The sequence below is a fragment of the Schistocerca americana genome, chromosome X, assembly GCF_021461395.2.
Source record: "Schistocerca americana isolate TAMUIC-IGC-003095 chromosome X, iqSchAmer2.1, whole genome shotgun sequence".
In the NCBI taxonomy this organism is placed as follows: Eukaryota; Metazoa; Arthropoda; class Insecta; order Orthoptera; family Acrididae; genus Schistocerca; species Schistocerca americana.
Window position 1 is genome coordinate 160,974,713 of NC_060130.1, and position 27,987 is coordinate 161,002,699.

Here is a 27,987-nt window from a genome sequence, read left to right on the forward strand (position 1 = left end):
CCATGTCCTCAATGGTCTGTTTGACCTCGCGTAGCTGATGACAATGTCTCATCAAATAAAACAGGAGCAAATGGCATAGCACAGGCTCTTCGGGCATGTTCAGCAGATTTTATGCTCTTCTCAGATCACTCCTTAGGATATCTACCAAACACTATGGTGCAATTGGACCCCAATTGTTTTTTGATGCAGTTCTAGGATGGAGGAAAACCCATCAGTACTCCACACAACTCTGTGTAAGAGGAACACACCGTCAAGGACTAAGTCTATATTGTGTAAATTTAAGACTGACTGGACTGAACAATTTAAAAAGGTCTGATTTTATTTTCTAGTGCATTATTCCATTGTCACAAAAAAAGTTAATGGGTATGAGACTAACTCAAAGGCAAAGCCTGACGTGAGCTGTTCTGGTGACTTCATATAGAAAGGGATTCAACAGTGTTGCATAGGGAAAGTAAATCTGACAACCATGAAGGCTGCACCAGCTTTGGGACAAGCGAGCTGTGGCATTGGTGGGATGGTGCAGGATGGCACATAATTTTGCTGGGAGTCCATCACTTGTTCTTGGATGGCAGGCAAAGATGTGAAAGGGTTACGATATACTCTGTGCACAATATGGCAATCCCCCCGTATGGTGCTCAGACGTGGTTGACAAACTTTGACAATGAGTATCCCATCCTTCACATTCCCATGCAGCCCCCAATGGGTCACTGTCACATCTAAATGCCCCACAAATTGGGATATTCTATAATTCAACCCTGGGGTCAAATGCAGATCCACAATGAGGCTCTTTTCAAACTCTTTCTGGTGCTGATAAAGCAGTCACACAGGAGTCCACAAATTTTCCATGTCATTCACAGTGGTCAGTCAATATCTGACACTATTCGTGTCCTTTATCCTTTATACACCCTGCAAGGCCTGGTAACAACACTAAAAATGAACAATACTAATGTTCTCTGGTGGTCATTCTGTAGCAAGAATCACAACTCTAATCATTCACACACCCGACAATGGCACATACGTACATGAAGTTACAATAACATCCAACCATGTCTTCTGGTTGCTTCACTTTTTTGTCACTGAGTGTATTATAGATTGGTTCCTCACAAATAGTCTTTCATTTAAAGTAGAACAAACACAGGTAATTCAGTTCTGTACAAAGTAAGATATAACTTCATCCATAACAACAAAATGCAGGGGAACTGTACTAAATAAAAATGATTGTTCAAAATTCCTGGGTTTGCATACAAATCGGAACTTAATTTGGAAATCATATGCTGAAGATCTTCTCAGATGCTTCAGTACAGCAACATCTGGACTGATTTTGGTGACAAAAACCACAAAAAATTTGCCTACTTTGCATACGTTCATTTGCTGATGTTATATGCAATAGTTTTCTGAGTCAATTCCACACATAGGCAGAAAGTATTCATAACAAAGAAATGAGTTGTAAGTATGTCCATTTCGAAAATTAAGCATACTAACAACCACTTCACAATACATTCTCTCTCTTATGAAGTTTATTGTGAAAAATTGGTCATTATCTGAAAATGATATTAGAATTTTTAAGTATGACTCTAAGAACAAAACTAGCTTCCACCACCCAGAACCTAATACGTAACTATGCAAATATCTGACTGCCTCCCTTGTTAAGAACAAGTGCTGATATATATGAAAGTTTTAAGAACAACCTGAAGTCATTTCTATTTGGCAACTCCTCCTACTCCATAGATAAATTTCTGAGTAGACAGTATGTAAGTGGTTGGCCTGCACTTGACAAATTTTGTTGCAGATTAGAGTTAAACTAAAACCTAGTTACGTAAATGACCAGTTATCATGGGGAAAGTGCATTTCATTTGTGAACCTAATGACATGTTGCACATCATGCTGAGATGTCTGGAATATGGGGAATAGAACATGAAAGAAAAGTGGCTACTCCAGTAGCAGTGTGCTTCTGACATGCACATGGGTTTCTTATATGTTACATAAACTCTTCCAAGAGCCTAATGCTCAATTATGTGCTTTATCCAAAGAGAGGAGTATATCCATAACATTGATAACAGAGACCATTTGTCCTTGCATATCAGGAAGAGGAAATGTTAAAATGTCTCAAAATTAGTCTCAGTTTTGAACTGTAGTAAAACCAGGAGTTCACAGTAGCGAATTTTTAATTTCTCATTGAGATATAAATCACAAGGATAGGCTATGCACTAATGGTGAAGGTGTATTCATTTCCATCAAGAACACAATCATGTCTAGTGAGGCTATTACCAATCACAAATAACTACATCTTACAAATTAAAGTCCCCTGCCGTGTTTTTCTTTCTGTATGTGAAGGCTAATCTTAGGAACTACTGTAGAGATATGATACATTTTTCACTAATAAGGGACACTGATTTATGAGGAAGGTTTGGGTATATGATTTATAAATATTTCACGCAAATTGGCTGAACTATGACAATGTTCGTTAATTAACTCTTGTCTCCTGAGATGTTTCTTGTCATGTGCTGTTTAAATGATGTAAGTTACACTACAATTTAGAGTTAATATACAGCTAACTCATATTGTTCTCTGAATTTTAATCGTAACTCAATGCAATGGCCTGTAGACAACATTACTGGTATGGTAGACAAGTCACCTGGCCATTAGGGATCAGAATTGAAGAAAGTATGAGTCAAATGTTGAGGGTTGCGCACCTTACAAATCAGGTGCCACTGTTACATTACTGCCAGATTGGCTTCTTCCTACCCAATGCAGTTGTACTAGTATGATGAATCTGAGAATGGTGGCACTGCAATCATTTTCTACTAATTGACTCGTTCTCTCTTTCTAATGAGTGATGGGATGCAAGACAAGTTACAACTTAGTATGAAAGTGGAGTGCACAATCTTCCTGTTGTAATGTAGCACTGATGGGGCGAAATAAATGATTGTCGGTATCAGATGGCCTGTAATAAAGCTGTGTTTTGTCACGCTGTGGAGAGTGCATGACGATAATCAAGTGATTGAATGTACACAATTGCAGATGTGTTCCATTACAGGACGAGTAACATCCACAGAAAGTTTGATGTTGCAGTCTTCCCTTCACATGAAAAACATACAAAGTTCATCCAATGCAAATGTTATGGTTGTATTCTTGTTTACTCTACCTCCACCATGAGAAACAAATGTGCTCTGTGAAACAAATACAGTTACTTACATGTTGCAAATAGCATTTGAATAGTTCTTTTACCAAAATTATGTGGAACGAGTCATTTACACGTTATGTATACATGATTAGTGTCAACATTAATGAACACATTATTATAGTCCTATTCGTGCAATTACACTTAAAAACCAGGGTTTTTTCACTCCTGGCTTCCAGTTTCAAAGTAGAAATTCACCAGTGGAATAAAAGGAGTTATCCAGGAAATATGATTTTACATTAGACTTACAACTTTCTTTGCTACCTGTCAGACATTTTATGTTATTGGACAATTGCTACATACTGAACTCCATTCAGAGCCACTGGCAGCTTTAATAATGGATAAAGGATAAAGGTCATTTCCCTCTAGTTTGGTAGGTATGAACATCACTGTTCTTCTCCAATTGTGATGGGATATTTATGAGGAATTTGATTAGCAAATATATGTATTGTGACAGTGCAGTTAAAATGCCTAACTCCTTGAATATGTACCTACATGACGTCCATGGGCAAACACCACATATTATTCTTATTGCTCACTTTTGTGTAGTAAATACTTTCTTTGTAAGTTATGAGTTTACCCCAGAAAATTATTCCATAGGACACTACAGAGTGTGCATATGCAAAATATGTCAGGAGGTTGATTTCATCTATTACCAAGATTAGCAATTGTACGAAGAACATAAGTAGCTGAACTTCATGTCTGAGAAGCTGAGTAATATGCTTCTCCCACTTCAAGTTTTCATCAATATGTACACCAAAAACATTGGAGCATTTTGCCCTATTTACTGACTACTGTTCACGTGCTACATCAATTGTTGGTATGACTGTTTGTTGTACAGAATAGAATGTAGTGTGTTTTTTTTTAACAATTAGGGAGAGTCCATGTTCTGAGAACCACTTTATAATTCTTTGGAAAATATCATTTACTGCTTCTTGTGTTGCTTAGCCTCTAGTGTGATTTATTATAACACTGGTATCATCAGGGTACAATGTAACATCACTGTTATCTCCCTGCCACCAAAACCACATTACTTGTGTATTCTTTTAGTCATGGTATCTTGCATTTCTGGACTAACAGTGTTTTGTGCAGCTTATAATTCGTTTCTGCAACTTTTCCAAAGACTGCTGTGAATTTAGCGTGATAAATAATCAGCATTTCGACAATAAACTTCATCCTTGTGCCCTGTTTTCTTGTACTGTTTTCACACACTCTGTAATGTGTTGCAAGTGTATGTATAAAATAAATTTACAGCAATCTTTTTTTTATATAAATAAAAATACATATACATACATACATGTATTCTCTCCTCCTCCTCTCTCTTCCCCCCCCCCTCCCTCCCCAAGTTATACCCTGGATAAATCATGTTAAAGGATTTAGAAACGGGTCATATAAGTCCATCATAACCTGTCAACAGAAACTCACATAGACAAAAAAATTAGCAAATGGGAAAGTCACCACCTGACCTGGGAGACAGTGGAATAAGGAATGTAGTCTACTCCAGCAGCCTTGCTTCAATCTACCTCTCTATTGCTTTGTAAAACTCTTTTTGCAGTATTGTACCTCCCATCTGATCCTCACCTTTGTCCTGTTTTACACACACGCGCGCGCGTGCGCACACACACACACACACACACACACACACACACACACACACACAGCGTACTTTTCACTCTTTTCTATGCTGATAGAGAAATCACTTGTACTTGACAAGACTCAAACACCGAGTTTATGGTTATAAATGGGCAGTGCCAGAGACTCATCAGAAGTGAGTATATATCAAAGAGTGTAACCAAATGATTTTATAGAACTCCAGCCTCAAAAGCTGCAGTGGTGGAATATTTCAGGATTGTCCATATCATTCAACTGACCTTCCATGTCATTTACTGTCTCTGATACAACTAAAATGTCAACAGCAAACCTCGAAGTGTTTCTTTTCCTTGAACTTAAATTACTTTCTCCAATTTTCTCCTTTATTTCCTTTACTACTTGCTCAATGCACAAACTGAATAACATGGAGTTAGGCTACAATCTTGTCTCCCTCCTTTCTCAACTACTACCTTCCTTTTATGTCTATCAATGTCTATGAGTATAACTGCTCTCTAGTTTCTGTACAAATACCTTTTCTTGTGCCTTTGTCCCACATCAGTGTAGGGTCGGCATGGTTATTAGTGTGTGTGGCATGGTTAGTTTACGGTGGCTGGATGCCCTTCCTGTCACCACCCCTTTATCACCTGAGACAGAATGTTTGTACTGCAACCTTCTGCTTGTAGTGTTTTTCATGTGAAACAGAGCAAAAATTTTCTGAATGTTTGCCAATGAAGTAACTAAGGTGGGAATTGTGTACTAGCCCAGTACTCACCTAGTGGGGTGTGGACTAGAGACCATAACCCCCCTCCCGAGAGGATTTGAACTGGGGTAGCACACCTAAATGTTGTGAAAGCATCGCTTTAAAAGACGCACGGCTATCCAGGCAGGTAGTCCAGTTTCTGTACACAATGTAGATAATCCTCCAATCTCTGCATTTAATGACTTCTACCTTCAGTATTTCAAAGGGTGTTTTCTAGTCAAAACTGTCGAACTCTTTCACTAGATCTCTATGTGCTATACACTTATGCTTGCCTTTCTTCTACCTTTCCACTAAGGTAAGTGAGAGTCAGTATTGCCACTCTTGTTTCTACATTCCTCCCAAATCCAACCTTATCTTTCCCAAAGTCAGCTTCTCCAAGTCTTTCAATTATTTTTTAAATAAATCATGTCAGTATTTTGCAAAACAAGACTTATTAAAATGATGGTTTGGTAATATTTACACTTGTCAGAACTTGTTCTTTTTGGAACTGGAAACACTACATTCTTCTTGAAGTCTGAAGGTCTTTCACATATTTCATTTACCTTCCATACCAGGAGGAATAGGGAATGAGGTCTACTCGAGGAGCCTTGTTTCAACTCATGTCTTTATTGCTTTCTCAAATTCTTTTCTCACCGTTGTACCTCCCATCTGATTCTCATCTATGTTCTCTTCCTTTTTTCATAACTTGTCTTCAATACGTCTTTTTCTTTTTACATAGTTCTATATTTTCCTTTCAGCTTTCAGCCTTTCCTTCTTTGCTTAATACTGGCTTGCCATCTGAGCTCTTGATATTGATACAGCTATTTTCCTTTTCACCAAATATTTCTTTTATTTCCTATAGGTGACATCTATCTTTCCCATAGTCATGCATGCTTTTACAGCTTTGCATTTCCCCTCAAACAATTCCTGCTTTGCCATTTTGCACATCCTGTCAATCTCATTTTTTAGGTCTATGTATTCCCTTCTGCCTACTTCATTATCCCATGTGTTATCCAACAATTTCTACTAGGCCTCATCTTTTTGCCTCTTTGATCCTCTGTTCCATTCGCTATTTCATCTCTTTAATTTGCCTTTTCAGCTTATATTGTAGTCCCTTCTCCTGTTAAAGTCAATTGTTGCCCAATGCTCTCTTTGATAACCTCAACCACCAGTTTCTTTTAATTAATTTTTTAATTTTGTGCAAATTCTTCAGATTTAACCAGCTGTTCATAGCCAATATGATCACAGTCCACAAACAACCCTGGAAATGGTGCGGTAGCGTTCTCGCTTCCCACGCCCGGGTTCGATTCCCGGCGGGGTCAGGGATTTTCTCTGCCTCGTGATGGCTGGGTGTTGTGTGCTGTCCTTAGGTTAGTTAGGTTTAAGTAGTTCTAAGTTCTAGGGGACTGATGACCATAGATGTTAAGTCCCACAGTGCTCAGAGCCATTTGCACCATTTTGAACCCTGGAAATGTATTACAGCTTAAAATGTGGTTTTGAAATTCTTGTATTACATAATCAACCTGGAACTTCCAGGTGTCTTCAGGTCTCTTTTCTTCTTTCAAGCGGTATGAATTATTAAACTGTCCTCTGTGCAATATTCTACCTGGAGGATTCCCCTTTCATTCTTTTCCCCCAGTCCTTGTCCTCCAACTGTTTTTCCTTCTCTTTCTTTTTCCTACTATTGAATTCCAGTCCACCATCACAACTAAATTTTTCTTTCCATTAACTATCTGAATAATTTCTTTTATTTCATCAACTGCAGTATATAAACTTGCACTGCTACTGAGGGTATTGGCTTCGTGTCTATCTTGGCCTTGGTAATGGGCTCACTATGCTGTTCATAATAGTTCATCTGTTCTTATTCATATTCTTCAGAAATATTTGATTTTGGGTTGATAACCCTTTACTCACATCATCAGAAATACTGTTCTTCCTGTCACTACAGTTTACAAGTTTACAAGTTTACAAGTCCAGCTACATCTAACTTCAACCTATACATTTCTCTTTTTAAATTCTGTAACCCCAACTGAGTCCTCTAACATTCCACCCTCCGAGCTGAATAGTGCTAGGTTTCTTTTTCCTGATGACAATGTCCTCCTGAGTACTCCTCACCTGAAGATCTGAGTGGGGACTATTTTACCACTGAAATACTTTATCCAAGAGGGTGCCACAATTATTAAATCATATAACAGAGCTCTATGACCTGAGAAAATTTAATGGCTATAGCTTCAAACTGCTTTCAGCCATCACAGTACGAACACAGCAAGAGCCTATTTGTTAATATTAGAATGTCATATCAGTGAATCCTCAAGACTTTTCCCCTTCAACTACTAGAAAAGACTTTTCCCCTTCTTCAAAAACCACATGTTACTCTGACATCTTCACTGATACCCATCTGTTGTGGTTGCCTAGTTGATTCTTCCAATACATTAACAACACATTCGTCATTTGGTTCTTGGAACAACTCAACAACATTAGCAGCAAAATCCAGTTCAGAGAATGTAGAAAAACACAACACACTGCTATTTTTTGACATTCTAGTCCACCACAAACGAAGCTGATGTCTTGGCCACAGTATCTACAGAAAACCTGTGCACACTGAGCTGTACTTGGATGCCATCAGCCATCACCACCCAGCATAGAAGCACACTGTGTTACAAACATTGAAATATCCTTTAATTACAATATCATAGCCAATAACTTGTCCCATGAGATGAGACATCTATCTGAAGTCTTCAGGAACAATGATCATCAAATAAAGGAAGTGATGTCACGTAAGAACTGCAATAAGACCACCAACAAGAAGTAGGAAAAGAAACTTGCTTTTCTGCCAATCAGTAGCTCCGTGTCTGGCAAGATAAGCCACCTGCTGAAAAGTCACAAAATCAGACCAATTTTTGGGCATTCATAAAAAAATACGGACAGTACTGAGACCAGTTAAAGGTGTGGCAGGTCTCAGAACACGCGGTATCTAAAAGATACTTAGAGAATGCACCCAATATTTTGTCAGACAAACATCGTAGAACAATGCAAAAAAGAGAATTAGATTTTGATGCCTACACTACCCTGAAAAAACTGCATTAGCTGAGCATGCTCTAGAAAATTGTGACCAGATCAGATTTGATAAAACCTCTATCCTGATTCACATTAATGGCTTCTGGGACTCTTTAGTTCAAGAACCCACTGAAATAAAAACCACTGACAACACCCTTAAAGGATGGTTAGCAGAGTCACAAATTGAAATTCAAGGTTTTTTCCATGTTTTCAAGGTTCAGTTTTACTTTTTATCAATCTCTTATTTCTGTTTTAGTATATAAATAATATTGCCTTATAGTCTACTTCTTATCAAAATATGTTTGTAAACATTCAAATTTTCTAAAGGTGTTTGTCTGTCAGGATTATAAAGGGTGATTCATATTAACATTTAAAAAACCCCGAAATGACGTAGATGACTCTGAGACAAGTAATTTAATATAAGACACATGGGGTTGCAAATGTCAGAATATACCCCAAAATTGGATGACAAACGCTGAACACGTGACATCACCAGATGACGATGATGTACGTTGCCGCACGTGAAGGTGTTGGGCTTGTCAAGCCTACTCTCGCTGGTAAAGGTAAGTGCTTCACATCACTCTGCTAGTCTACTCATAAATGTAACCCGAATCATTGTAGTCTTGTATAGCTACTACCAGCACTATCATATCAATTGGATAATTCAAGAATGAAAACAGAATAGCCTAGTGGAGCGATATGTAGCACTGCCACTTTTCGGTGAAGGTAGGACTGACAAGCCCAACTGCTGCACGTGCTGCGAGGTACGTCATCTGGTGACTTCACATGGTCAACATCTGTCATCCACTTTTCAGGTATTTCCCGACATTTTTGGCCCTCACGTCTTATATTCAATTATTTGTCTCAGCATTATCTACATTACTTCAAGGGTTTTTAACTGCTAATAAGAATCACCCTGTATATCAAAACTGAAAATAATAAAGGAAAAAGCAATGCACTATACTCGTTCACCAAGTGTCTAGATTTAACACACAGCATTTCTTGTTATACTGTACATAAAACAATTTCATGTAAAGTACTTAATTTCAATATTGTTTCATTTCATTAAGCTGACATTCCCAATACACTCTCGGCCACATCATCTCAACTTTCAAAGTTGTGTTGCGACAAAATGAGAAATGAGAACACGGAAGAAAAATTTTTTGTGCCTGTTTTATTAAGAAAAGAAAATATTGACTTTAATGTTTATTATGAAACAGTAATAATAGAGCAGAATGTTTTAAATTCCAGGACTCCATTTGAATTTCCTGACTTTTTTCTCAGGTTATGTAAGATGCCCGGCTGATTCAGAATTTTCAAGGATCACTAGCTACTTAATAAAGACAGCAGCCTGTAGCTCAGCACGGCTTGCACCCAGAGAGCATGAGGTTGAAACGGGCACATCGAATGCAGAGTTAACATGTGGCAAGGTTGTGAACACCAGTGATATCACAGCCAGCAGCTACAGTATATAAGGGCATACCAGCAGTCAATCTACAGTCATTCAACTTGACAATGGAAAAGAAGTGCTTGATCAAAAGTTAGTGATGTTTTAACTTCAATGGCTGAAAGCGCAAGAACATTTTATTCAGTGTTACTGCCATGAGACTAAGCATTCTCGCACTATTAAGTTTTGTCTGTTGGTTTCCCTACAGTTTCTTTTGTATGGACAGTGTAGTAGTCCATTTTTCCTTTTACAGTATTCTCCAAATGGTACCATCAAACCAAGCTGGGTCTTTGCCACATTTTATTACTTTCCTTGATACGTATTTATGCAAACCATGGTATATTAATGCACAATTGTTCCCCATATTCCAGATCTGAAGTAAATGTTCTCAATTTACCCTTTAAGTAAGCTGATAGCCAGTCACAAATACTTTCCTAACTTTATTTATGACCTTTTTGCTTTTGGTGATCATTGTTTCTCATAACACCATGGTCACTTATCCCTCTCTCACTGATGACACAAAAAGATTGGTTCTGTTTGTAGCCACAAGGTCTAAAATGTTTCTTTCAGCTGTGGGTTGTTTGTCTAGTTGTTCAGGGTAGTTGTCAGACAATGAAGTCGACATTATTTTGCAGCATTGTTTGTCCTTATTGTCAGTAACATTAATGTACATTTTCCCAATTGATATTGGGTAGGTTAATCACCACCTGATACCACCATTGTGTACTTGGGAGTATTTCCATGATATCAAGTTTAGGCTACTTTGGATAATGATATGATCAACGAGTGTGGATCTGTTGGTAGAAACATCTGATTTATAAAAGAATTCAATCAAACCTGATTATTCCTGTCCATATTAGTTTGCAGTCCAATTTATTTTAGACTCACTGGATCTAATGTTTCTGCTTGTTACAACAAATGCTCCTTCTCCACGAGATTATAATCTGTCTTTCCGATTTGTGAACACAGATTCAAATATATTTGTGTAATTGCGTAGCATAAAGTTCTTTAAATATTTGGAAGGCGTACAAATTACTGCTGCTAACAAAAAATTTAATTTCAAACGAGATGAATATCAAACTAATGATGGGAGTGGTCATTCCGTGCGCACATTTAGTGTCCCATTTCACACAGCTGGGAGACACACAGATCATATCAATGCAGTTGACTAGCAACCTTTGAAAGAGCAAAGGCTTGCAATTTGTCTTTCTTACAAGCAGTCTTTACACTAAAGTGGAGTTTCCAAAAACAATGTTAGAATACAGGTAATATTTAAATACACATACACTCATTTAACCTAAACCTATTTATTTAAACAACACAATTAGAAAATAATTACAACAAAAATATAGAAAATAACCAAATATAAAATACACAGCATGAAATGATATTTGTTCAGTTCGTGCCATAGTCTGAATGGCGTTTATAACATATCAATCAGTAAGGGCTTTAATTTGTACTCTCATAAAGTGATACGTATAATAATACTAATAATAACATTGTAGAGTGGGAGTTTCCAAAAACAATGTTAGAATACAGGTAATATTTAAATACACATACACTCATTTAACCTAAACCTATTTATTTAAACAACACAATTAGAAAATAATTACAACAAAAATATAGAAAATAACCAAATATAAAATACACAGCATGAAATGATATTTGTTCAGTTCGTGCCATAGTCTGAATGGCGTTTATAACATATCAATCAGTAAGGGCTTTAATTTGTACTCTCATAAAGTGATACGTATAATAATACTAATAATAACATTGTAGAGTGATACGTATAATAATAATAATAATAATAATAATAATAATATTAAGTAATTAACTATAAGTACTAGCCAAAGACATATTTTTTTAAAAAATACTGTTTTAACAGTCTTCTTAGATCAATAAAAACTAAACTTGCCACAATAAATGTTGATGCTCCTATAATCTTTCAGATTACTTACAAGAACATAAAAAGTGCTACATAAAGATCATTTGTAATTTTAGACCATCTTAAAATCTTTGAAAACTCTTTTTTAAGAAAATGTATGTGCTCAATTGCTAAACAAAGACAGTTCAATTAGTGCACAGTAGTTATCACAATAAAACATTTTATAAATGATTCCATATTTGAACATGGCAGTTAGCCCCATATTCACAATCATTTAGCATGATCTTGTTTCACAACAGTTACTGAGAATTACAGCTTATTATTGTTTGGTGTTAACTTCACCTGCTTGATAGGCTGCTGAACGTTTATATTCCCTGAAGGCTCTTGAAAGCACAGTAACTGTAAATGCTGACGGTATTATGAAAATACCAAGGTAAGTGGTACCTGCAAGAAATAACAGCTATAAAATGAAATGTCATGGTGATTAAACTTGGCAACAAGCTTAACATTTGAAGTTACAGCTAAACACATTATAAAGGAAGCACATTAACGCCAAGAACATTAACATGCAAACAAATGTATCTCACTTGATATAAAATGTTAACATACATAGTAAACAATAGATGCATTATGCAGAATGATCAGTTTATGGTTCATTGCTTACAAATGAAAGTGAGATACTGCGCCTGTACTTCTTTTTCATGATTAAAAAAAGTGTTTACATCATTCATGATGCCTATTAAGTAGTTAAGTGGTGATGAGAATGGCAAAAATACAGTTGACTGATACTGTATACTCAACATGGAAAAAGTATTTCCAGCTTTGAAAGATTATAGAGAACACAGAAACAAACATACTTTCTACTAGAAAATAATGTTATGGGACAGCTCCTTTTATAAGGCTATACCTTATAGGTATTAGAAGTCCTAAAAGACTTATCTAGTTTTATCAGAATACTAGAAGACATTAAGAGTTCAAACATTATGACCTAACTGCAACAAAATGACTTACTCTGTGGAAACTAGCGCCAGTTATAAAAAGACTGATCACATGCAAACCAATCTATTTTCTTCAAATATGATATTACCAGTACTATGAATAGAAGAAACAAGGCAATGAGGAAACTATTAGTCCTAGAAAGAAAATGAGGAACACCATTCCCATATAAAGTTTTATGTATTTCAATTTTGTACTGGAAAGCATTTTTACAGGAACCTGCAGTTTTTAAGTTATTCTAAAAAAAAAATTACTTTTAACTGCCCCCCCCCCCCCCTCCACCGGTGGGGATTTTCAATATGTTGTTCATGACACATCCTCCAAACACTGTACAAAAATTTGCAACTAAACAATTTTTTTTCTTCTAATTTTTTGTTGCTGACTGATAACAACATCAAAAAAATTTGGAATATTATTACAAGGGAGACAGGGCAACCAAGAGTACAGGATGACGGCATTACCATCAAAGTGAATGGAAACTTGATAAACAACAAGCTGGAAGTCAAAAACATTTTGAATAATAATTTTTTAAATGTTGTAGAGAAAATAGGATCTAAATGTTCATTAGAAGAAGCAAGGCAGTTAATGGAAGAGGCCTTACCCACACCATTTGATACAATTGAAATTCCACCCACCTCTCCTTCTGAAATTAGGAAGATAATAAACACTCTTACGAATAAAAGCTCACATAGAATTGATGGCATTTCCAGCAGGATAATAAAAGCTTGTTCCTAAGAGATAAGTGGGATTCTTAGCCACATATGTAATAGCTCTCTGAAGAAGGGTATTTTCTCAGATAGACTGAAGTATGCCATTGTTATACCACTGCATAAAAAAGGGGATACATCTGATGTCAACAACTACCGCCCAATCTCTATTCTGACTGCCTTATTCAAAATTCTTGAAAAAGTAATGTATTGTAGAGTAGCTTCACACCTTTGTAAAAATAAAGTTTTCACAAAATGTCAGTTAGGTTTCCAGAAGGGTTTTTCAACGGAAAATGCTATATACACTTTCATTAATGACATATTAAATGCTCTGAGTAACCGGAAGTCACCCGTTGGGATTTTTTGTGATCTATCAAAGGCTTTTGATTGTGTAAATCATGGAATACTTCTAGATAAGCTCAAGTACTGTGGTATGAATCGAACAGTGCTCAAATGGTTTAAATCATACCTAACTGGAAGAGTGCAGAAAGTTGAAATAAACAGTTCACATAACATGCAAAAAACTGGTGATTTCTCAAACTGGGGAACAATCAAGAATGGGGTGCCACAAGGTTCGGTCTTGGGTCCTCTGCTGTTCTTAATATATATTAATGGCTTGCCATTCTATATTCACAAAGATGCAATTAATGGCTTGCCATTCTATATTCACGAAGATGCAAAGCTGGTACTTTTTGCCGATGATACAAGTATAGCTATCACACCCGACAGACAAGAATTAACTGGTGAAATTGTAAACGATGTTTTTCAGAAAATCATTAAGTGGTTCTCTGCAAATGGGATCTAATTAAACTTTGACAAAACACAGTATATTCAGTTCCACACAGGAAATGGAATGACACCATTAATAAATATAGACTTCGATCAGAAATCGGTAGCTAAGGTAGAATATTCAAATTTCTAGGTGTATGCATTGATGAGGGGTTGAACTGGAAAAAACACACTGAGGATCTGCTGAAACGTTTTGAGTTCAACTACTTATTCTATTAGGGTCATTGCAAATTTTGGCGACATACATCTGAGTAAATTAGGTTACCACACCTATTTTCATTCTCTGCTTTCGTATGACATATTCTGGGGTAACTCATCATTGAGTAAAAGAGTGTTCATTGCACTAGAGCGTGTAATCAGAATAATTGCTGGAGCTCATCCAAGATCCTCCTGCAGACACTTATTTAAAGAGCTAGAAAGCTTCACTGTAGCCTCACAATATACATATTCACTTATGAAATTTGTTATTAACAATCCGAAGGAATTCAAAAGTAATAGCAGGGTAATGGCTACAACACTAGGAGAAAGGATGATTTTCACTGCTCAAGGTTAAATCTAACTTTGGCTCAGAAGGGGGTAAATTACGCTGCCACAAAAGTCTTTGGTCACTTACCTAATAGCATCAAAAGTCTGACAGATAGCCATTAGCATTTAAAAGGAAATTAAAAGAATTTCTTAATGGCAACTCCTTCTACTCATTAGATGAATTGTTGGATATAGTAAGTGGGTAATTTCCTAACCCCCAACAAAAAAAAAAAAAAAAAAAAAAAAAAAAAAAAAAAAAAAAAAAAAAAAAAAAAAAATTTAAAATATTGAGTGTCATGTAATATTTTGTCTAATGTAAAATCTTGTATAGACACCTTTTATTAACCTGACACATTCCACATCATTACGAAATGTCGTATTCATGATCTATGGAACAAGTACTAATCTAATCTAATCCAAACTATTGGAGCTGATACGTGTAACAGACACTTGAGAATGGCTACACAGCCAAAACTATGTAGTACTGAAACATATAAAATAAAAGGGTAGTTTAATCCTAACAATGGTGGCCAGCACAGCAAATTGACAGCATTCAACTATAATAATAGTTGCTGTCTCAAGCTTTTCATCTATCATGCTGTTATTTATGAAGAAATTTGATCTGGTAAAAACTACCATAATATCTGACTAGATCTCGACAAAATATGTCAAGCACAAAGACTGGCAACTTGCTCATAATATCTAAATACAAAGTGGTGCACTTCGTGGAACATAAACATGTGATATCCTTTTAACTATAAGATTAATGAGTCACACCTTGTCAGTCATATCATAAATGTGTGTGCCTTGAAGGCTATGTGAGCAAGTGCCAGACAGTAAATCCAAAGGTCGAGCTTTCAAATCTCAGTAAAGTCAAAGAATTTTTCCTGTCACTTATCACTTCTTTCATATCTAGCAATAATTTGTTAAAGTGAAAAATACCAAATGGCACCACAGTTCGGGGTCCACCTGTATCTAGTCATCTCAAAGGTCAGAGGAGGCCAAGAGCATACTATCTACAATATGACCGTGCCTAATACAGCACTGAATTGTTTGAAAGAACCTTCGTGATGAGGACTGCTTTAACTCTCCATGCCTTTTTTCCCCTTTCCTCAACAATATGTAGAGATGTGTAACAGAACAACCACTTTGGCTCAGTTGTAGTTGAAGCAAATCACAGGCGATAGTTAACTGATAAAACATTGGGAAAACACAGTTTGCCTACAAAAGAGGGGACTTAAAACACACTTTTATGCCCTATACTTGAGTAATATTCAAGTGTATGGAACCCATATCAGGTTGGACTTACAGGGAACATCAAGGGATGGTGCAAATGGTTACAGACTTTTTATGTGTAGCAGAAAAAAAACCTCAAAACACACAAAATCTTACCACTCTCAGTACATGGATAGAATACAAGAAACTTCAGTATATAGTATGGTAGAAAGTACCCTCTGTCACACACTTCGCAATGATACACATACGAAGTGTGTGAGAAGAGCAGTGAGACTGATTTTTTATCTACCAATGTTTCCATTTTTCTTCAAACAACAACAATGTCCCCTTCAAAGTAGTTCCCTTTGGCAGCTATACATCAGCAGAGTTGTCATTCCCAATCCTGCTAGCAGTTCCAAAAGGCTTCAATTGGTAGGGCCTTTTTTTTTTAACAGTTTGATCACATTCGTTTGAATATTCTTGCAAATCACAAAATGACATCCTTTTAAGACATTTTTCAATTTCGGGAGAAGAAAAAAGGTGATAAGGACTCAGATGAGGCAAATGAGGGGGGGGGGGGGGGCTGTGGATCAACAAGAATGCCTTTTATGGTAAAAAATTCCATGATGGAAGTGGTCATGTGGCTTGGGGTGTTGTCATGTTTGCTCTTCAAGGTGAGGCCATCACTGAATTAAAGCCACTTGTCACAATGATACACTGTGAGTAAATGTGTGTGCATCGGAGATAAGACAGTCGGCACAAGAGCACACTCATAGATTTTTCATTAGGCTTCTCAGAATAAAAAAGTGCTGAGTCAACAAATCTAATGTTCTAAGGAATCATGTGGTTAATTATTAAAATGGATGAAGTGAATCCAATGTGCTTAGGAATCATGTGGTTAATTATTAAAATGTGTGAAGTGTTGGAATGTCAGACAGCAAAGACTCAGAACAATAATTTTTCTGAGAGCGCAGACATGAAATGAGTAGTTTCTGTTATTTGCCGAGGTGCGAACTATCTCCTCAGCTGAGCATATTGTCTGCTAATTGTATTTCGACAGATTTCTTGATCACTGAATCCCAATAGAATGAGGCTGTGAACAGTATCTTGACTTTCCCATAATTCATGCAATGGCCAATGGAAATACAATGTTCAGGCATTGCAGCTTTGTTGGGCTGTAGAAAGCGGATATATAGCTTGTGTTTGATGCAACATTCTTGTACAGAGCATATTGTTTGTTCTATGCAACTTTTAACATACTGACAAGGAATTTCATAAGTTCGTAAAAGCAGATCATCTTTCACAGATCCGGGAAGAGCTGCCATCTTGGCTGGTGTGTGGAAGATCACACCCACTTAATGCTTCTTTATTATTCTGCCCATACAGCATTTGGATTGGCAAAAGTGATCACTGTCATAAAGACTGAGGTATAACATCAATTGCAGTGATGCCATGAGATTGAGGGAAGAGATCGTAAGTTTAATAGACAAAGAAGTGTCATGGGCAACACAAATGTGGGTAGGTGCATTGAAGAGACAGAGATCGAGATGATGAAGTAGTACTACCCTCCACCAACATAGTACTACCCTCCACCACTTACCTCCACCCGGGCTGGTTCACTCACTGACAGTATCTGTGTTAACCAGCATGTAAACCCATCCAGATGCTCTGGGGTTCTGACAGAGGGCATGGTATCCTCAAAGGACTGGAGATGATCATAACTGAAATGCATTTCATGGAAATTAACACAGATCGCAGAACAGGCGGACATTAGTTGTTACCCCACAGCCACTGGCAGATGACTGTCGTATTTCCACTGTGTGAGATATTTGTCATGATACTGCATAAACAACCTAGAAAGGGCTCTCCCCACAAGTATCGCGAAGCCAGAGCAATTGCCAGACTGACGGCCACTGCCCAGAGTCCTGATACCACCAGACAGGCACCTGTTCCTCAGCACTTACAGAGAGGTAATATCTCAGGCCTCAATAGTGCATTCCCTGCGTAGTCAGGTTCCTTGCATGGCCTACATGTCTCTAACAATATTAGAAAAGGTGGAGAACAGACCTGGATGTGGGGACTTAATGAAAGTAAGTGGTTGAAAATAAATAAGTAAAATGGGAAAAGCCATAATCAATGTCCTGCGACAAGCTAGGTTGTCAATAGGCAATCTGTCTACAGACAGAGTACGAGAAAAGATATAGTCAGAAAGTAAGACTGCAACGCTGGAAAGGAAAAAAATAATGCAGTGACTCGAGACCCCATGCTCGCCACAGGTTTTCTCAGAAAAGAGTTGCAAGGCCACAAGAGAGTGAGGGAGTGGGAGAGGGATTAGGGGGATATCATTACAGTTCCTTCTTGAAGAAACTACTCATTGTAGTGATATAAGCGTTTGGTGGAAGATTTGGAGGGGGGGATGACAAGCCTCAAACATAACTCTAGGAGACTTCTAGCCTGCTGCCTTAAATCCACAGTTCCTGATTGTGCAAATATTGTTGCTCAACAGCTGGCATTCTCAAATGGTGTTCAATAGGCTCCTAAAACTATGACCTTCGACTTCTTGAAAATGCAGGAGGAGCACATCATATTGAGCATCATTTGCTACACCGATCTATGTCCTACAAATGTGTGAAAGAGGAGTAAAATCGATGACTTGTAGGGTGTGTGCTACCTTTGCAAAACATTAAGCTGCCTCAAGCCAAATATGGAATACGTGTCTTCATCATCATTTTTGGCAGTTCTGGAAACACTTCATTCGTAAATGAACAAGACAAATAATCATTTAGTTTTGAAGTTCCAGCAATAACTGTGTTTGCAGACTAAATTACAGGAATTCATGTCCACCTATTATAAAAAGAACTGTTCTTTTTAACATGAACATCGACAGGAATCAGACACAACACCAACATAAACACTGGTTTGTGAAGTTCAAAAGTCTAACTTGTGAGGGAAGTTACTCAGAAACCTGTACTGTGCTTCTGTGTATACTTCCACAACAGATGAGAATGCAGATGAGGACAAAAACTACTAAAATAACTTTACAGATAGCCAGCTACCAGCATATAATAATGTGAACAGAGTTCTACAAAACCCAACAAAATAGAAAATAAGAACTGAATAAAAGTACACACTGATGATAGCACAAAGATGTTGAAACATATTTGGGAATTTGAAAACAGTTGTTTGCATAACAGATGAACCTGAATTCCCAAAATAAAAAGAACTCCCTCGTATATGGTGCCACTGCATTGTTAAAAAGTGTTCTGGACGGATGACTGCTCATGTCATAAATGTTCAGGGTTGATTTGCTGGCCAGTGGCTTGCCCTTCAATAGTTATTATCAGGGTTAACCATAAGCAATCTCTGTCATTAACACATTTTTAACTACAACAGTTTGCCTGGCAGAGGAAATTTTACCTAGCCCAAGATTCTAACTGTAGACACTTGGCACAGTGAGGCACAAACTCTGTTCAAAGCTCCGTGGTTTGACTATGTCCGAGATCTAGTATCTCAGTTTTTTGGGCACAATAAAGAGCACCAATTTGTCATTTCTTTTGTAGGGTTTGTACACAACTGTCACAAAGGAACCTCTTTACTGAAGCAGCAGGAGTTTTCCCTATCAAATATGGCAGCTACATCTGGTTTTCCCATCAGTGCATTATCGTAAGTAATATAGGCTGCAGGAACTCCTGTTATAGTTTGCAACACTGACAGCCAACAATACAATCACAAACATAAACTATTGGAACAAGACACACAACAGACCTCACTAACATCCTTGGCCATCTAGCAGAATGCGATCAGGAACATACAAAAATTTGCACAAAAATCTTGAAAATTCACTGGAGTGCAAAACTTAAGGATGAAAGTAACTTTCACACAATGTGTCACTGCCAAATAACATAGCTCGATAGAAGGAACTGCTACAGTACAGTATAGAAGGTAACGGAAAGACACACAATGAGAAGAACAAAAATGACACTTTGATTCAAAGACAATAATCACACAGAAGTCACCATGATTTATAATGGTCCTCTGGACATTAGGAAAGATGGAAAATGGTTCTTAATAAGGTATGTGATCATCATGGATGGCAATGCATACTCTGCAATGTACTGGCAAAAGGTTGGTAAAGAATTATTGTGGCAGAGCGATATTTGCTAAATATCCTCTCATTCCAAGAACTACTCCACCTGCACAGTTCAATATAGTCACACACTGTCATCCATAAAAACAAAGACAGGGTGAAATGAACCCAGAAAAGGTGCACATGGGGAAAGAGCACAGCATCACAACAATGCTGACTGATAAATGTACCATGTTCAAAGATTTTGAGGTCAGTACGTCCATGCAACAACATGCCTCCCAACACTTTTAACAAAAGTCATAATGTTCGACAAAGCTGGGCGTATCCTCATCTGGTGAAAGGTGGGAACACGCAATGCACCCAGGAACATTGTTGAACATGGTCATTTTGATGGTCCATGTGTTGTGCAGTGAGTCATAATGTTGCATGGGTGCAGTGACCTGCCAATCATTGAACACAGTACACCCACCAGTCAACATTGTGACACTGTACTCCTTCCCAAAGTGCATATTTTCAGGGTACATTTGGCACTGACTTCATTTTTATGGATGACAAAGTGTGATCACATTGAACTGTGACGGTGGGACAGCTCTTGAACGAGAGGATACTCAATGAAAGGACTGGCCTGCCTATTCCTCTGACTTAAATTCCATCGAATGTATGTGGGATGCATTGGGGAGATGTATTATAGCACATCCAACAGTTGTCAACTGTGGTGGTGGAGGAATGGAATGCTCTACCACAAGAACTCCCTACCAACCATGTGGCCAGCATGGGAGCACATTGCAGAACATTCATTGCCATCTGTGGTGATCACACACCCTATTAAGAACCACATCCCATCTTTCCTTATGTCCAGCAGACCATTATAAATCGTGGTGACTTTCAATAAAAGTGTCATTTCTGTTTGTCTGTCTTTCAGTTACCTTTTGTACTATACTGTAGGAGTTCATTCTATGTGTGGTCGATGTTTCATCGACCTATGTTACTTGGCAGTAACACATCATGCAAAAGTTACTTTCACCCTAAAGTTTTGCACACCATTGTAGTTATAGGTGTTAAAAGAATGAGTTCTAATTTTCGTATTAAGAACAATGGCGACTATATTCACAAAAACAACAAATCATGACAGATTAACCAGTAGTGTTTTATCACTCATACATGAATCTGGTCCTCTAGTTACAGTAACATTGCTGAAAACTGGACATAAGACTTACCAGCAACCAAAGCCAAAGCCCAGTATATAATGATCTCTCCCATATATGCTCTGATCTGAACAGCAGCACTCCATTTAGGCAGCACATTCACCCTCCAAACTGAGGTGACTGGATTTTTTAGAGAGAGCATTTTCCTGTGGCTGCTCGACTGTAATAATATTTGTCCAATTGTATAGGAACACAGTACAATATACATTTCTGTCAGTGATGCCTTTAATCTGTGAAACAAGATAAAAAAATTTTTTCTTCTTCAGTAAGTAGAGAGATGTCAACAGCAATTAATATATGTAAGAGACTAACCTATAGTCCAAGATAGCTTTTGTAGTGAATGTCAATATGAATGGAAATGTCATAAGTCCCACTGCTATCATGTATCCAACACCTTCTGAGATAGCTAGGAAGGAATACAGATACAGGTCTTCATGAAAAATAAAGTGTAAAGAATATAACGACTGCAATATTGTAGATATTATAACAGATCTTAATATTTCTTCTTCCACTCCCTGCAAATATGCTTTTATGGCAATCAACATGTTCAGTGCAATCTGAAACACAAACAAAAACAGCTAATTAAACAATTTCTGTTACTAATGTAATTACAGCATTACATTAATTATTTATTCACAGATGATGAAGGCATTAACCCTACAGCTAACATTATAAGGCATGCACACATAGCCTACAGGTAATTATGTAAATGTCAGAAGTGATATGTCAAGATAATCAAAACAACAACAACAGCAGATACCACTAGCCATCGACTTCTGGCAAATTCCTCCCACTCTCCGAACAGCCTCTCCATGAGGAGAACATGTTCAAAATGTGTAGTGTTAAGTTAAACACAAAATAAATACAAATGTGAGCAACAGCTGTAGAACACAAATAGTAATTGTTACAATATACATGCCCAATCAAGGCTGGACAAGAATGTATAGATTCTCTTGCCACTACAGAAACTACTAGACATCAAATCATTCAAATGGCTCTGAGCACTATGGGACTTAACTTTTGAGGTCATCATCAGTCCCCTAGAACTTAGAACTACTTAAACCTAACTAACCTAAGGACATCACACACATCCATGACCGAGGCAGGATTCGAACCTGTGACCATAGCTGTCGCGCGGTTCCAGACTGTAGCGCCTAGAACCACTCGGCCACTCTGGCTGGCAAACTACTAGACATCACTGTAATCGATGTTGTGACACGTGATATGGCGGCATGTGAAATTAAAGTAAAAAAAAAGCTGCTTGGAGACTGTTTAGCATAGTTCTGGAATGTTGAGCCCACGGCATATAAATAGGTATCAGCAGGCCAGGTGACTGAATGGTGGACTTAGACTATGAGGGTCAATCAAGGTGTGGAATCTGGGTTACTATGCTAAAGGATTTTTCTACTAATTCTCACATCACAGTCCACATTGACATCCTAAAACCCTAACTACTTTGAGAATTTTGTTTGCTCTTTTCTAGGTATGAATCATATAGAGAAGTGTCTCTACACTAATCAATTTTCTTTATTTCTAAAACTAGCTGAGAAACCTAGCTGCATTGCTCGGGTATTCATTTTGCCAATTTTCTATTAGAAATGAATACAAAAAATGAGCTGTGTTTGAAGTACAGTATTTTTAAAAAATTTATTACTATGTATTCATGAAAACGCTTTGTAAATTATCAAACAGTCATGTAAAGAAATATGCACGATGTACAAATTTGTAGGAACAGTATCCAGATTAAGGAACACGATCCCGAACAGTTTCTGTACGCTGGTCACTGCTGCTTCACGTGTCTACAAAGTGATTTTGTAACAGTCTCTATGACAATGCCTCTTCATAGCTTTGTAGATGGCTACAATTTTTGCCTGCAGCCGTCTCCGCTTCACGATTGAAAGATGTCAAAAGCGGTGCCAGTTGTCAGGGATTTCCTCAAGTTGACTCAACTGTAGGAGTGTCTTAGCACTAAAGAATAAATGCATTAAAACTTCATGAATGATGCAGCTCTTTTTCACCCACCTCACTGATCGCCACGTTGTATCACCTGAACTATGGGTCTTACATTCACTGCAATTGTTGCCTGACAGTAAAAGACATGTGTACCAAGTTCAGTTGGATTGGTCCACTGGTTCAGGAGGAGATGGGGAAAACACAAATGGACCCCCCTCCCCCCCCACACACACACATTTTTATAATACTTAGAGATTGGAAAATGTGGAGTTGAAGACCAAATGCAAAAAAATATCAGGAAGTCCACCGCTGACAAAAGGCAATGAAGCAAACCACTACTAACTGAACAATTGTGAGGATAAACTGACTGCGATATGACAATGCAAGAAAAATGTGTGTAATACAGAGCAGATAGCACTCATATCTCAAAAGATAAAATAGTTTTAAATATAGCACTTAAAATACTGGAATAAAACATTACGTAAGAGATGAGCAATCTGTGGTACAATTGTGGCAATATGAAGATTTGATTGCCAGAAAAAAGAATAAAATACTTTGCTGGTTTGGCTCATAAATAAAGAAATATCTTGATGATTATTTATTGAAGATGATAAAACTGCTATGGCAATATGATTACATTACACTAAAACTGATAGTAGAAGATAAATCTCTAAGGTAACACAACTGTACATAAACTCGGGGTTGTTGAATTTAGTACGACATCAAGCTTCCCAGTGATGCTTCTAAACACTTTGACATTGCACAAAACAGCACCTGGATACTGAGGAACCTCCTTACTCAGAGTTTGTACTCTACTCCGTGAAGTTCCACCAGTCTTAGAAAACCACAAAAGGTCACCAACCAACCACATTCCATACATGTTCAGGGGTGACATGTCACGCAAATGTGCAAACCAGAGAAGGAGTGGTACACATCTTTCTTCTAGTATGGCTTCCACATTTCTCATTATAAGAATCCAAGCCTTGTCCTGTTGAAATACAGGCTCCTGAGTTGTCTGCTGGAGGTGTAAGTCTTCTACTTCAAAAAAATAGTTGATTTACTAGTTATTCTTTAGATTGCACTTGAGATGTACAAAACGAGAACTCAAGTTGCATCCAGTGATGTCCCACATCATTTGCAGGATTGCAATCACTGCGGCAGCATTTCATTCATATGTGGCCATCACAATCGGATATGTTAAACCAAGACTCCTCAACCATTCTGGTGACAATGCCTATGTGGACAACACATATTACCAATGCAGTTTGCAGTAAGACAATGTTCAACCATCAAACACATCTGCACCAGCTGCAATGTTTCAGAATTGAACTAATACTATACTGCCATTATGGTCATGCAAACAAAATGGTGGTCATCTTAAGTTGTGGTCACTTGGTGTGATCAACACATTCATTCAACAAATAACATACCATGTTCAAACTAAAATGACACCATACGACAAATCCATGTCCACAAGATTCATAATTATGGTCAGTTCGAAATCACTTGTCTGTACAACTGTGTGTGCCCTCTGATGTTTGTTTTAAGGTGTCCACTTTGCATGAGAGCCCTTTACTGATGCAGCTTGTGAAGTTAAGTATGACAATTCTCTTTTTGGCAACAGTGTAATAGCTCAGTTTCATTAATGAGAAGCAAAGCAGCTGGTATCCCTGAAATTTGGAAGGAGGTGATCTACACAAAGTGGAAATGATGTAGCACAGGACTTTCTGTCAGTGACTGCTACTGTGCGTGTGTCCTCAGGAACCCACAGATAAGCTGTGGATGTTCCAGCTGGCTTTGGATAGCAGCTTAATGAATCCTAGAAGTTCTAACACCATAACAGGAAGATGGTATAATACGCTTACCATACCACATGAACTTTCACCACAGCAAAAATTCCAATCAGGTAATACTGAAGCATTCTACAACAGGGAAATATGTATGGACAGAGACATGAAAGACTTTGAATAAGTTCCAGAAATGAGATGGTATTCATAAGTGTGACATAAACTTTGTTATATTTTGCTGAAGTGCCATGTAATGCAACAGCTTTAAAGTAAATAAAGATATTTTGTGGTTCTTATTTCAATCCATAGATTTCCTTTACTGTTAACAGTATATTTTCTAGTGCCTGTAAGTGTTTTTGTGCGTATTATTGTGCTCTAATTTGTCCAGACACTATTCAACCAACATATGGGCAAACAGGCATCTGCAGCCAGCGTAGGCAAATAGCTCACACAGGTTCAGCCATGCAGCTGGGCTATAGTCTACAGAATCATAGGCCATGCCCAGGCACCCATAATATAATGTTAATATTTATTTTATCATATTTGTTGAACATGACATTTATTTTTATTCAACAGATACAAGATATTTGGAGTCAGATTCCATATTTAGACAGGACACACAACACTCTTCAGAGTAGGAACATTAAGCTGGGACCTTTCTGGAGATCCTGATCCCACACCTCCCTCAAACGACAATAAAAGTTGACACAAACATAGATATGATGTTAATCCCATTTTGAAGTACTGTGCAAATTTCTTTACACGTACATCATGGTACCAGAACAAATGTTGAAGATAATTTATTCAATTAACAAGATCAAAACATATACCTACAATCAAGATTTATCTTGTCACTGGGGATAAACCGCATTGGCCAGAGGTGGGTCACCTTGGCATGAAGTTGATGCTTTTCTGTTTGCCTTTTAATTTCTTTACGTCACATACACAGAAATGATCTCATAATGAAGTTATAGTATCACATTTGCTGCAAAAATAATATTTACTTACCACAATAATTATGGAAAATCGATGAAGGATGAGCTTTACATTGAATTTTCCAATACGAGGAGTAACTTCTCGTCCCATCCAGAAGTCATACCACATAAAGCCTTTTGATCCATATGGATTAAGATAGGAGATAGGCAATTTACCACCTCTTCTGTACAGAATTAGAGAAAATACAATTCCCACAAGCATTGCTGAAACTGCAGCCTCACTATACACACTGACTACAATGTCAGCAACTTCCCTTTTGAAGTAGCACACTGATGAAATTAGAACCAGTGCAAACAGGGCTGCGAAAATTCCTGTGGAACAAAATATAGAAAGAGATAACTTTATGTTCCTTGAGAACATTAATTAAATTTACTCCACGAAATTTACAATTGCAATATTTATATGGTAGTCATTACAACAGGCTTCATATTACAAACCAGGGAGAAAATCACAACCAGAATTAAGAAAAATCCCTCAATGACTGATCAAGAACAAGTACTCACTGTTAAATACACCACCCCAACAGTCCCCTCCCCGACACAACTACCCCACAATCCCCTTGCTATGGCCACCAACTGGGATGGGTACAGAGATGTGTCTGGGATTGGGCAGGTGGCAAGTAATAGCAGGTAGGGAAAGAGGAGGGGCATGTGGTGAAGCATAGCGGAGAGGGGAGGGGAGAGGAGGGGGCACGTGGCAAGGCATAACGGAGAGGGAAGGGGAGGGGGTAGGTGATGAGGCGCGGCTGTGAGGGGTGGGTGGCGAGGCGCAGCTGTGAGGAGTGGGTGGCGAGGCGCAGCTGTGGGGGGCGGGTAGCGAGGGTCGGGTGGTGAGGGGCGGCTGTGAGGGGCGGGTGGCGAGGCGTGGCTGTGAGGGGCGGGTGGCGAGGCGCGGCTGTGAGGGGCGGGTGGCGAGGCGCGGCTGTGAGGGGCGGGTGGCGAGGCGCGGCTGTGAGGGGCGGGTGGCGAGGCGCGGCTGTGAGGGGCGGGTGGCGAGGCGCGGCTGTGAGGGGCGGGTGGCGAGGCACAGCTGTGAGGGGCGGGTGGCGAGGCACAGCTGTGAGGGGCGGGTGGCAAGGCACGGCTGTGAGGGGTTTTATGTGAAAATTCTTAAAAGATTTTAAATAAAACAAATGATGTTAATATTCTACATCAGTATTCTTTGCGTCTACATATTTAATTCACAACATAGTCACCCTGGCGACAAAAGCTTTTCCCCAACAACAGGAGACTAGTTTGTTGATACTGTCACTGTATAATGTTTAACATTGTTGATGGAGCCACAATCTCACGTATTCTTGCATTGCTTCATCATTATCAAATCGAAGTCCTCGAAGGTGTTCTTTAAGTTTTGCAAACAGATGAAAAACAGATGAAAATCAGATGGGACCAAGTTGGGACTGGATGGAGAATGATCAATGACAGTGAATGCAGTGTGTCGGACTGTTGCAGACACTGCAATGCTCATATGTGGTCTGGCATTGTCTTGCTAAAGGAAAGGGTGTTTCATGTGCAGACAAAAGCTTTGAATTCGAACCTTTATTACAGCACGCTGTTTCTCACGTACCAGCAGCTTTGTTATACACCATCATGTTTTAAGTTAAAATTCAGAGACCTCTAGCAGCAGAGGACATGAAGAACAAAGATGTAGAATGTTAATAAAGTTTGCTTTATTTAAACAGCTTTAAATTTTAACATGAAAATTCAGAGGTATTACTTTTCAGCACACCCTCATTTCTTTAATTCTTGGATATGTTGACATAAGCACAAAAAATGGCAAACACATGATCATTAACTTTGAATATAAAGTGCTTTAAAAAGTGAGAGTC

General features: G+C 38.0%; 1 protein-coding gene across 1 annotated transcript in view; it reads right to left on the reverse strand.

Moving 5' to 3' along the window:
* Nucleotides 1–19,707: 19,707 nt before the first annotated feature.
* LOC124555878 (delta(14)-sterol reductase LBR-like) overlaps nt 19,708–27,987 on the reverse strand; it is a 147,418-nt gene continuing 139,138 nt past the window's right edge. The window contains exons 15-18 of the mRNA XM_047129940.1: nt 26,172–26,470; nt 21,736–21,980; nt 21,436–21,653; nt 19,708–19,838 (exon numbers count right to left, since the gene is read on the reverse strand). Coding sequence (XP_046985896.1) covers nt 19,708–19,838; nt 21,436–21,653; nt 21,736–21,980; nt 26,172–26,470 — 893 coding nt within the window. The remainder of the gene's footprint in view (nt 19,839–21,435; nt 21,654–21,735; nt 21,981–26,171; nt 26,471–27,987) is intronic.